The 13,136-nt window shown below is 35.2% G+C and overlaps 1 protein-coding gene across 1 annotated transcript in view; it reads left to right on the top strand.

Annotated features, from left to right (window-relative positions):
• Nucleotides 1–7,106: 7,106 nt before the first annotated feature.
• The window catches only part of LOC129254241 (dual specificity calcium/calmodulin-dependent 3',5'-cyclic nucleotide phosphodiesterase 1A-like), a 31,345-nt gene continuing 25,315 nt past the window's right edge, over nucleotides 7,107–13,136 (top strand). Inside the window, exons 1-2 of the mRNA XM_064106848.1 lie at nucleotides 7,107–7,119; nucleotides 10,877–11,028. Of these exons, the coding sequence (XP_063962918.1) occupies nucleotides 7,107–7,119; nucleotides 10,877–11,028 (165 nt within the window). The remainder of the gene's footprint in view (nucleotides 7,120–10,876; nucleotides 11,029–13,136) is intronic.

Genomic DNA, 13,136 nt, shown 5'->3' on the forward strand with positions numbered 1-13,136 from the left:
ATAGAGTGATCAAACTTTAAACGTCCTTAAAAACATTACTGAGACAGGCCTCGAGATATTTCAAAAGGTAAAATGCAAATTTTAAGAAAGAATTTATAAAAACAGATTCAGCAGTCACTACATTTTTGTAAAAATTTAAACGGTCAAATTCACATTCTCAAACATTTACCAAAGCTAGGTTTTTATGATAACCATTTCCATTTATCTCGTTGACATAGTTAACATTTTGTAATATTTAAAATTCAGATGTTATCTCTCTCTTTACTTTCTTATTTAACGGATCGAATATTCTCTTTCTCTCTCTCTCTCTCTCTCTCTCCCTCTCTCTCTCTCTCTCTTCCTCCAAAATCATATTTGGCGAGGTGTCCACTTGACCGTGCCACAAGACCTACGATCACCAATGCTGGCCACGCGTAAAACAAGTGCTTGAATAAGCACGTGACTTGGAAGATAACCCATACATCATATGTGTCTTTTTGTGCGTTTTGTTGATTAGAGGGGAGAAGAAGGCGCGAAAAGCTGGAATTTAATCGGATGTTCCCAAGTACCCTTTTCCTTGAGGACGTCGGTCTGGGCCTACTTTTCTCTTGTCATTTATCAGTTTAAACACTTGAGTGTGTTATTGTCCTCCGATAGTGGATTTGCTCAAAAAAATTTATTTTGCTGTAATAGTGATCGGGACACATTTACGAAAAAAAAAATCCTGTGCCTAAACAATTCAAATGTTGGGCAACAGACTGTCCACTGTGTTGGGTAATGTATGTTGGTAAAAAATATATATTTTCTTGGCAATCATTATCCCCAATTATTAGTTATTATTACCCAATTTGGGGAGATTTTAACCATTAGTTGTGTGGACAGTATGATGCCCAGGGTTGGTTAAAAGTTGGGCATTTTTTGCCCAACTATTTTAAGAGTGTAGTCCATATCCATGACAAATAACTTAACAGGATTCATATTTTTGCCAGAAAGTTATTAATTTTGCATCATTTTAGAAGTTTAATTCTTTTGTTATAAAAAAGATGATACCTAGACTTATCTCAATACATTGTGATATCAAATAGGGTTCATAAAAACGGGTTCTTGATGTGTTGTTGGATAGCCGATGGCCTTGTTCGAAAGATATTTGTTCCTATATTTTCCGCCCTAAAAAATTATATTTGGGTTCAACCAAAATTGAGTATTTTACGAAATTTTACGAAATTCCCCCACCAATAATGCGAAAAATATTTGGTTGAATAAACAGGTAGGAGAAATGCAATACTTACAATTGTGTCAAATTTGAAATTCAATCTAAGTGTGACTTCCGTTATTATTTTAATCAGAGTATTAAAGTTTTATGCGATAAGGGTTGTCTCTCGCCTTCCCTTGGGGGTACCAACCATATTTATTTCGACACTTCCTTTGAACCTAAAAATAGTACTGCTAAATTGGCTTACTTAGGGGACGAGGAAGTCTTCGTTCAGAAAGATTTTGAGAGTTAATGATTCGAATTACCCATAGTCTAACGTCACAACTTCACAGCCCATATGATATTATAAGAAACTCTCGTGAAATTAAACGACCTTCTCTCAGTACATCTTTGAATCATTGCCGGTCGAAAAGAACCAAACGGTACTTTACATTTGTACTATTTTTCTAAGAAATCATATAGGATTGTTTTAGTATGTACTACAAACAAATTTCCGCATTTCATGCCCCGGAATTTATCAAACCCTTATTACAAGTATTAATTCATTGATATAACTGACAAGACAATGTTGAGAAGAAAAACTGCTAGATGCAAATGTATCTTACTTTTTTGGAACTTTGAAAAAAGAAGTTTTGTACACTTCCTAGTCTGATATTTCACCGTAATGTATACGCAACAACAAAAAATGATCCCCCCCCCTTTAAACAAACATCCATTATTTTTTAACCAGGGTGTGTTTTAAAAATATCTTAACATGAGCGTGTAGGTAATTTTATTAGCTACCCTCTGAGTGAATATTACGTTTTATGTCATGCTCCAGTGAGCACAGCTAAAAGAAAAATTGCCAATTTTTTATAAAAGAAAAAAATACGATTTTCAAATATCCTAGGCAAGTATTGTTTGATTTGGGGAACTGAAATCATCTCATCAACTGTTTTGTTTTCGTAATGCTCATGTCCAATCAACATGCTTTAATAATTCTAAGGCGTTATGAAGCATTCACACATGAATGAACATGATAGTGGAATGTGAATAGCTTTTTTTACGTTATTGCAAAAAATGCAATTGCTTACTATGGATATCTGTCACAAACCTTCTTGCATAGTTCAATTGATTTAATTTTTTATGAAAACTTTTATGTCTAATGCTTCAGTGAGCACACAATATTCGAAAACTATGCAAATGAGAAGAAAATTGAAGGCCTTGGCCCAACTTTGTGCCGTATCGAATGATTAATGTCACTCTAAAGCCATGTGCGAAGTTTCGTGACAAATGAAGGCAGAAGTTACAAAAGTCGTTCATGAAACAAACCCTCATTTCACTACTGTTTAAAGTTTGATTTCCTCTCAGACATTGCGTACAGTATATGGATGCATTGGCCCGTATTCTGATAGCAGGTTTAATTTAATCCTAGTCTAAAGTTATCCCTGGCTTAACTAAACCTCACTTGTGGTCGAGGTGTAGTTAAATCATTTTGGTATTCTGATAGTCAGGTTTAACTAAACCTGGGTTAAACCCGGGTTTGAAATTCTTTTTGGAAATAATTACCCTCATTTGACCAAGACTAGCACCTTTTTGGTAAATTATTGCCACAGGAGTGACTGCAACAAAATTGAAAAAATGTCACTAAAAATGTTTTTCTTAACAGTTTGGATTTTATGGAAACAAATAACAACTATTGTAGTAAAAGAAGAGCATTCATCACCCATATTTGCTAAGAATTTTTTATTCAGATTATCTATATTTTTGTTATTAACAAAACATTTCAATCCCAAACCGAGTGACCAAAAAAAAAATGATCAATCAACCATGAACATACGTTATCAATGATTAATAATAATAATAATACAGGTATATTTACCCAGGGAAGCCGCTTCAGTTCCGAAAACTGTTCTCCCAGCGGGCCCTGCTATTATTATTATTATTATTGTGAGGAGTGGATAGTAAAACAGCATAAGCACCATAAAATTCACACAAAAAAAACAAAAAAACAACCTTCTCCCAACTCTGTACATACATAATCTGAAAAACGACTCTTGGGACTTTCAAAAATTGTCATTTTTTATTTTATATTTGATTACTCATGCATGACCCAACCGATAAATCTCATGTTTTCACAGGTTTTAATGAGTGTAAAATTATTCCGCTCAAAAGTTACAGCATATTTATTTAGGGGGAACTAACTTATTTGTTGAGTATATACAGTATGTGATTGTTGCTTATGTATTCATTGTACTCATGTTTTAAACAATTATTTTAGTAAAAAAACTTTTTTTCTTCCAGATAGGGAAAATGGACGACTCCTGCGTTTACCATATCATATTTCGAATAGATAATATTCACTAAAAGGACTATCCCATTATACTACCAACTCATGTTTTCTGTTGAGGGTCAGAGCTGCCTATGATAGATCTCCGCTACCTGCCGACTGGTGGTAGATGAAATATCACAATTTTAATCAAACTTTCATTTAAAGTGATTGGTTAACATTGGTTTGACTTTAAAAAAATCTGAGCTAGAAGGTCACACTTGTCACCTGTGTCTGTGATATGTTACAAAAAATGAAGCCCAGAAAAAATTGCGTTCGAAAATAATTATTTAGTGCTTCAAAAATTGAAATATAAAGTGACCGAAAACACCATCTTAATTTCATCCCATACACTTATGTGTACTATTTAGGCGTCTATAAGACGCCTATTTACAAAATCGGGGTTTGCCTTGTAGTTTTAGCTTTTCATTCTCAATAATGGTTGTTTTCAGGGTTTATTAGTTCTTATACATGCACTTGTACACATGTTTCATCTTGGTTTGAGAATTGTTTTAATCGGCTGCTCACAAAGTTAAACAATACCTTTAATAGCTTTATTGTCTTTTTATTTCTTCAGTCTTAAAATACTTTGAAGGGATATTCAGTTAAAATTGTAACTTTAATAAAACAAGATCTCATATCTCTGTTCTTTGAATTTTTGATATTTTTCATGAAGTTAAAGAATTTCAGGAAGTGAATCACTTGTCAACTAATCTTATCTGTATAATACGGTGGCGTTGGATTGTCTTAAATTTTAAAAGAAGTCCGTTTTTCCAGAGGAAGTTGGCGATATCTAAAAACCAGGTGTTTAAATTGTTTGTATAGTGTTATCTGCGTAAATCATCACATTTACCTTTTTGTTTCAATATCCTACTACGCGGTCTATCAAACCCTAGTATGACAATATGCACCATCAAACATTCATTAGAGAGCCGACAAAGTGAGATTTATATACATGTACTTTCAAAACACTTTTATACCGCTCTCTATGAAAGAAAGCTACCATATATGATATAAGGAGTGGGAAAACAGGCGGCATAAAAAATGATAGTGTGATGTCGCTATGGCAACCAGAAATGCTACTACATTTTAACCAGCGAAACACCTGTATCTGGTAATACATCATCAAAGCTTCTGTCAGCTATTCAGGAAATGTGCATCTTTTGACAAATGAACTGATCGGAAAACCTCACACGCTGTTGCAATCTTTACACGTTTTTAATATGATATCACACGTTAGCCAAACAAGAGACGGTATCACAGAGGATTATAACGGTGGTATTCAAATTTAACATTGGTGTTAGGTAAGATGTCGTATTATAAATGTGACGAAATTCCATCATCTCCGGTAGATATTAACTCACTTCATCTTTTGAATCATCTAATTTACCACCTTATTTTCATGAAACAAACGATTAAAATTCCATGTTCAGAAGACTATTTGATAGCACAGTTTACGAGGGAGAAAGTTTTAAATGTTTATTCCTTGCGCGTGACTTTCGAACAGCTGAATTTAGAATGGTTTCCGAAGAACACCAAGGCATTCTAAGATACATATATTCGTTTGAAGAAACTTGGTAGTGTACTTCAATTTTTTTAAATACTGAATTATACTAAATAAGTATACATATATTATGGCTACCGTACAAAATGTTTTTTTTACGTCTTTAAGTAAGATTTTAAATGTCTAGGTAAACGGAGATAAAACCATGTGATAATTTCAAATAGTTTGAATTTAATGGATATTGATAAACGACCTTACACCATGACGAAGAAAATACTTTTAGAATATGAGATGTGCAATGCTGAACGTAGATTTCTCTTGTCCAATATCAAATAACCCCCAATGATATTTGCAATAAAGGAATTTATTTACGATATCATTTAAATGAAACCTTATCCAGAGTCGAGAAAAAAAATGGCATGCGCTATTATAATAATAACGAACCATGATGATATTTTTAATGAGATCATTTGATTTGCATTTATATATTTTGAATAACCAGATTCAAATTATATATCACAATCCTTCTTTAATCTCTTTTTTTAATATTATGTATAATCATGCAGGATATCAGGTAGTCACTATTACCCATGACGTTAAATATACTTCTAAAATCATTTTCAATAATACTTACCTGTGAAGCGTCCGTTTCGACCCAAACTCAAATCCGGGTCAGAAAATAATCTGAAAAAATGAAATATATGACAGAAACAACTCATTACCCGGAGCGGAGTATAGTGATACAGACACTTGTCACCCGAAGGTCTGACAATCCGTAGTGAATGAAGTAATGATAAGATTATACATATCGTCATACTGAAAAATACTTAATGCCGAAGAATATAGTTAATGGTGTGATTATTGGCACACAGATAAAGGTATCTGGTAATCATACTCCATCAAATTTGAAATCTTTTGATAAATAATATTATCAAAATTATATTGGAGAATTACATCGGATAGATCTGACTATTTTGGGTAGAATTAGAATGACAAAGGACGTCACTAACGAAAATTCTCATTTTCAAATTTTTCATTTGGAGAAATCTGAAGAAACGAAATGAAGGAGAGAAGTATAACCAATAAGAAATGCACAGAAGGCTAAATTTACATGATATTGAGAAAATTCAGTTGAATCTGCACGCCACTAATGTAGCTTGGTTCGATATGATGAGTGAATAGACCCCCTTGGTAGACTAGAGAACGAGCCTATAAACAGCTCGACGATCGATAATGAAGAAGACGATCGATATCTTGCACCAGGAGCAAAGTTTCTCTTTCTCGTACCATCGTGTCTATATAAGAGGGGTGAGCTAGGATAGGGTTGTTTGATTTTTGTAGCTCGTTCATCATTCCATAAGTCAATGTCTGGCTCAACATGTGTTTAAAACAGTATAAATTGTTTACTGTTTCGTTGTGTAACCGTTACAGACTTGTATTTTTCTCTGATAAGAAATTTCAAATGATTTATTTAAAGCTTTGTGGGGGTGTATAAAACTCAAACGGTCATTTTAGGAGAAGGTATATATTTTGTGAAAGAAATGGTTTTCTTGAAAGAAATGGATGAAGAGAACCATTTCTTTCACAAAATGTTTAAATAAAAGAGTTGCCAAAGCTGTTGTACATGTATAATTTATTACATATATATATATATATATACATATATATATATATATATATATATAATCCACACATGAAAAGTGCAAAACACCATGTTAAGAGGGCTCTACTATATAGGAGCAATAAACAAACAAGTAAAAATACTTGTTTATACATATATAATGAATATGTACATAAATATATATATATATGTATGTATGTATGTATGTATGTACATACACTCACCCATATATGCATGTATTATAATAGAAAGAAATTGTGTTTTTTTTTACATAATAACCTCTATGCAAATATTCTGTTTAGTATTTGATAATTAAATATTCACCGTATTATTCTTAAGACAACATTATGAATACACAAAAGAAAGAAAACACAAATTTCTGAAAGGAAATGTGTTTACAGAGCGTTGACGTAATCACTGTTTCATTATACATTTTGATTCAACATGTTTAATGCCAGAGTTTAATGAAAGGCTGAAAGACATGATTGCAAGAGGTAATTCATTGGGTCATGGACCGAGCTTATAACCTTGCCGTCTCGTTTTAAAGTAATTGCCTCCAGTCGCAGACAAAATTAATAATTGGGATCTCAGACGGTTCAATCAGGAAAACTATGAGCTTAGAATAAAAAATCGCAATTAATAGACTGCAAGTGATAATATTCATTTTGATAATACGATATGGAGGTGCGCCCTCTCCATTGCACAGTGGTATTCTGTAGGGTAATTAAAAATTATGTGGCTCATACACTGCTCGTATATTTTCCCCTATTTTCTTTTCATTATTTCTTGAATAGGATATCAAACGACAGTGCTTAAAAATGTTTTAAGCACCAAGGTTAAAGACTCTGCATGGTCTAAAAGTCATCTTGTTTTTCTCAGTCATTTATATCATTTAAATAACACGAATCTAAGCAAAAATCGGTTTGATTGACACAATTTTAATATCTGGATACCTATTCTCTCTCTCGCTCCCACACAGGGCCGGCGATCATGGGGGTGGGGGCACAGTACCCCCCCCCCTCCACACACACACACACACATTTTGAAGCACTGAAAAAGTGTCCTTTTTACACAAGAAAAATACCACCGTGTACTGTGTCCCTTTCACCTAAGGAGGGCCCGTTTTAGGTATTGCCTAGTGCCCTTTCTCTTATCAGTGTCATTTTTAACATAAAATACCCCCTATCGAAGGTGCTCTGTGCTCCTTTCACCTGAGAAAGAACTTTTTTGTGTTAACAGGTGCCCCTTTGCCTTTACTAAGGTGCCTGGTCTTTATATCAGATAAGTTTTCCTTCAAAACCGCTCTTTCCGTGCCCGATGAGCGTCCGTTTTCTTTATTTAGCGTTCTGCTTCATTCTGCAAGTGCATCCTTTAATTTCATAATCCCTTTTAAATTATGGTTTGCCCCTTTGTCTACTTTTTTTCTTTTGATAATGAAATTCATCCTTTTGACCTCTAATTAAATGCCCTATTTTCAAATGCCTTACTTTCTTCTGATTAATGCCCCTTCTCTTTCCCATTTTGTTCAAAATGTTCAGTCTGTTAATATTCTGATGGCGTCCCTTTTCTTTTGAAACAACTGATCCTGTCATATGATTCTGGATTCAGAGATACAACAACCTTCTAATCATGCATGTACACGAACTGAGTGTTGATGCCCTGGACTTCACTGTGGACAGGAACAGCCAGCAATTTCAATGCTTTGACAAATTCCTACAAAGAAACACCACCATTGATAAGAAACAAGAAAACAATATCATTTTATATGTTACTACTTATGAAGGAAAAAAAACTAGAATGATAATGTTGCATGCGTTTTATGAGTCATTCAAGTTTGGTATATGTGACATTTTTTCTTTGTTTTAAGAGAATGCCCTTTTCGAAAGAAAAGGTGCCATTTTCCCCCGTGCCCCCCCCCCCCCCACTTTCAAATTCGCTCCGCCACCCCTGCTCTCACATAAACTCTTTATTAGTCTGTTGTTTCTCTTTCTGTCTCTCTCCGTCATTTCTTGCATCCCTCCTAGTTTTATCACATACACACATGACAAATAAACTTAAACCCAATCTTAATGTCCTTCCCATTCAACCATTTCTAAGGGTCTTTCATTTTAATTCCCTGTCGGTTCTCTCCCTTTCGCTGTCTTTCTTCTTTCATTCTTTGTCTTTTCCCTCATCATTTCTCACCCTCGCCCACTCGGAAGCACTGCGCTTGCCGAGCACTTATGTTTTAGCAATTCGGCACAAGTGGCTATCGATAGATATCCTCAATATTTATCACATCTTTCCCGATTGCACCTGGTGCTGCTGTACTTGTATATCTCCCCCAACTACCCCATATTCTACCATTCACCCTTTATTCCCTTTTCTTTCCTCAAATATGTCTACTCCCCTACCTACAAACTCACATGAACCTGGCCTTCATTATTCACACACCCTCTGTCCGCTAACCAAGACTCTCACTATACGTCCTTCCCGACACTTATGTCCCTTCCAAGTACCTTCAATATCTCCGTAAATAACTTGAAATTAATGTTCTGGTTGATCATGTCATGTATGTTTTAATCAAATGTCCCCTCCCTAATCAAACACCCTTATCAATTATCGAACACACCCCGTACCCCTACTTTTCTCAACCGTTCAGCATTTAATTTTAATAAAAAATCTGCATAAGAAAATTCACACTTGTTATTATTCAAATGATATTTCTTGTTTCTGAATAATATAGGGAATATGGGGTCAAAAGGGTTTGCTGGAAGTAGAAGCCAAGTAGAAGACGCTTCATTCAATTCATTCATCTGACTATACATTTATATAATGTTCCCTCTCCAATAAATGTCCGTTGTGATTTTCACTATGGAAGCATTTGTTAAGATGCTTAGTTATATTCTTAAATGCCATCATTACACACATATTTCTCTTCAAGCTTGCAGCTTCTTAACAGGTTGTATAGTACACTCCAAAAGGAGTGAAACCTTCGGTAGATCATTTACAAAGTATATCTTCAGATATATCCTCATTTGTATGCAATATATTTTATCTTTATGAAGACAACATAAGAAACAAAGGATATTGTATCGATATTAGGGAGACCTATTAAATACAAGTTCAGTCACTACTCTAAATATTACATCCATTGTAGATCCTTTCTTCTAAATTGTTAAAGATCTGATCAGGGATGACCACCTGCGTCTGTGGCATACGTGTCAGACTATGCATCTCTAACAAGGCTTGTTTCCATTGCCTTTATCTTACATTTGCTATCCATATTAACCATCCATAGTAAAAATAAAAAAAAGAGACTGATCCAATGTCAAGCAGCATTTACAAAAGAAGTGCCACTTTGGACTTTTCAAAAATTGACTTCATGTGCGAACTTATAGGCTAGTGTGCGCAGGGCGTTTTGCTCGAGATGTGTTCATTAATTTTGAAGCATTTCTATTTCTTATCCGTTTCATGTTTTCTGATGGCTAGGAGTTTATATGTTTATGTAGCTGATAGGTAATTAGTCATTTCAACTATGCTTGGCTTACTCTTAAACATTTCATTAGGAAATGAATTATGAAACTGACATCATACTCGCACAATAAAGGAAATGTCAATATGACCTTCTATTACTCAAGAGAGATAAGATATACTAACACCAAATAGACTAACCTTGCAAATGATAGAGAGAAAACGTGTTCCAACCGGTAGGCCCGTATTGATGGAAAGTTCATGAACTATAATGAAATACTTACCGAATAGCCATAAAATATTTAATGTCTTGATCACCCACGATCCTGGAACAACGTACATGAAGGGAAATATAAGAACAATGTGCCCTATAGATAGCTTTAATAATTTATTGAATTGGGATCATATACAGACTGCACTGGAGACTAACTGCTCGTCATTACAATGAACTTTGTCTATCATGTCTCTGTAGCATTTATACAGATGTGATCGGATAACGATATTCATTCTTTGAAATGTATCTGTTTCTTTATTTCTAATATCAGAAATAGTTTTCTTTCTCATAAAACCAAAGAGAATCTATTTATAGTTCATATTATCAGACTTCATATTTAATTCTAACGTACTTTTGAAATGAATTTTTCATAGCAGATCTGGAACTCATTTTATTCATATTTATATTGTGTTTTTCGGTAAAGAGTATCATTTACATTTAAAGTATTGAAATGAACTGAGAATTTAAAAACCTTAGGTTCAGTGATTTGTCCTGTCCAGTAGCTTAGACATTGATCTAACCAGCGTTTATTGTGTTTACTTTCTTTTCTGAATTACAGACGATTGATGATTGGTCATTCGACATATTTTCCTTGGATACAGAGAGTGACGGCCACGCCCTCAAATGCCTAGCAACGGAGGTCTTATCACGCTACGATCTCCAAACAAAATTCAAGGTCGGTAAAACATTTAATTTACTTATTGGTGATATATGAAAGGAACGTGGGCAATAGTTACTACGTGTTTGTAGATTTTTTTAAGACTTCATTATATTCCATTCCAAACGAAAATGTTGCAATCACAATGAGCGCTGATATTGTTTTATCTAAATAATGATAATGATAATAATGCAAATTATATAGCAACTTTGCAATTTGGACTTCACAAACTCGATACCGAACTAGTTCAGGTGGCCCCAGTAACAGTGAAGCCAATCCCACGCGCTCAACTCGCACAATGATCTTGACCTGACACACTCAACAACAATAATTTTCCAAACCCCCACAAACATATCCTAGCACCTAATCTCACACACTCAACTAACACAATGATCCCAACCCAACGCACTCACGCAGCACATTGATCCCAATTCCACACTCTCACCTACCACAATTAACCTAAACCCAACACACCTACAGCTTAATGTTTTCGAAGCCCACACATTCAACTACCACTATGATCCCGACCCCACTCACACAACTAGAACAACTATCCTGACCCCACCCACTCACTTAGCACAACGATCCCGACCCCACCAACTCACCTCGCACAGTGATTCCAACCCCACGCATTCACCTAGCACAACGATTCCGACCCCACCCACTCACCTAGCTCGACGATCCGGACCCCACACACTCACCTCGCACAGTGATTCCAATCCCACACATTCACCTAGCATAGCAATCCCTATCCCACACACGCCCACCGACCATAATTATCCCGAGCCCCATACACTCTCCAAGAACAACGATCCGGACCCCACCCACTCACCTATCACAACGATCCCGACCCCACCCACTCAACTACTACAATGATCTTGACCCCAAAAAATCACCTACCACAATGATCCTGACCCCAAACACTCACCCATTACAACGATCTCGACCCCACACACACACACCTAGCACAACGATTCCAACCCCGTAACTTACCTAGAATAATGATCCTAACAGCACACACTCTCCCTTAACACGATGGTCCCAACCCCTTCATTTTATCGTTTTGGCAATACATTTGTTGAAAATGGATATTGTCATTTTCATACCTAGATTACATTTAGTTTTTTGTAAAGATGAAATACCTTAGATTTGCAACTTTTCCGCCACAAATGATCCTTAAAAATACGTCCAGGATTTTGGTTTCTGTTTTACGATCCCGTTGGAAGTTTCGTAACTCAATTTCCACCTTCTCCACCCCAAGCTCCTAACACATGATGATCCATAACCCATCACATCAAGTTCGATGATCCTCGACCCAACTTGCTGTATTGGTTGGTTTCTTTATTGTTTATTCTTCATCTTCATGGGATCTGTGACAGTTTTTAGAATCCGGGTATTAGCTTCGATGAGTCTGCCATCGGCTTCCCATGTGTGCAAATATTGATAGAAAAATACTGCGCACGCCGTTTGTCTTGCTCCGTCTTAGCCAAAAAGTCTGCGGCGATGTGTAATTTTAAACAAAGTTCAGACGTGATGTCTACTTTCTATTGGAGAAAGCTTATAACGCTTCTCCTGGGCAAAGAATCGATTGAGAATTTAATCGAAATAAACATTAAAAAATTGACCAATTGAGAAGAATATTCGTCCAAGGTTTTGGCTTACTGATTCAAATTGATTCAAGCCACGCATGAAAATGAGCACAGATTAACGAAGAACCCTTTTGGAAGTTAGAAATAGAAATTTAAATGATACAATAACAATGATTTGAGCATTTCTTGCCGTAAATTTCAAGGCGTATTCGCTCAACCATGATATTGAAATTAACGGCAAGAAATGCTCAAATTATTGTTATTGTATCATTCAAATTTCTATTTCAAACTTCCAAAAAGTGTTTTCGTTAATGAGTGCTCATTCACGCGTGGCTGGAATCAATTTTTCTTCGATCTATTGTACATAAAAAAGGCACTGCCCTTTGTGATAGCCAAAACATTTTTGTTAATAATGTGGGTGGATTTATCAATTGCAAATAGTGGAAGGTTCAACACAAGAAATATCCCCCAAATTGTGTTTGTTCATCGATGTGTGCAAGACATAATATGACTTTACGTGCGACTGAGTTTGACACT

This window comes from Lytechinus pictus, chromosome 1 (genome assembly GCF_037042905.1).
Source record: "Lytechinus pictus isolate F3 Inbred chromosome 1, Lp3.0, whole genome shotgun sequence".
NCBI lineage: Eukaryota > Metazoa > Echinodermata > Echinoidea > Temnopleuroida > Toxopneustidae > Lytechinus > Lytechinus pictus.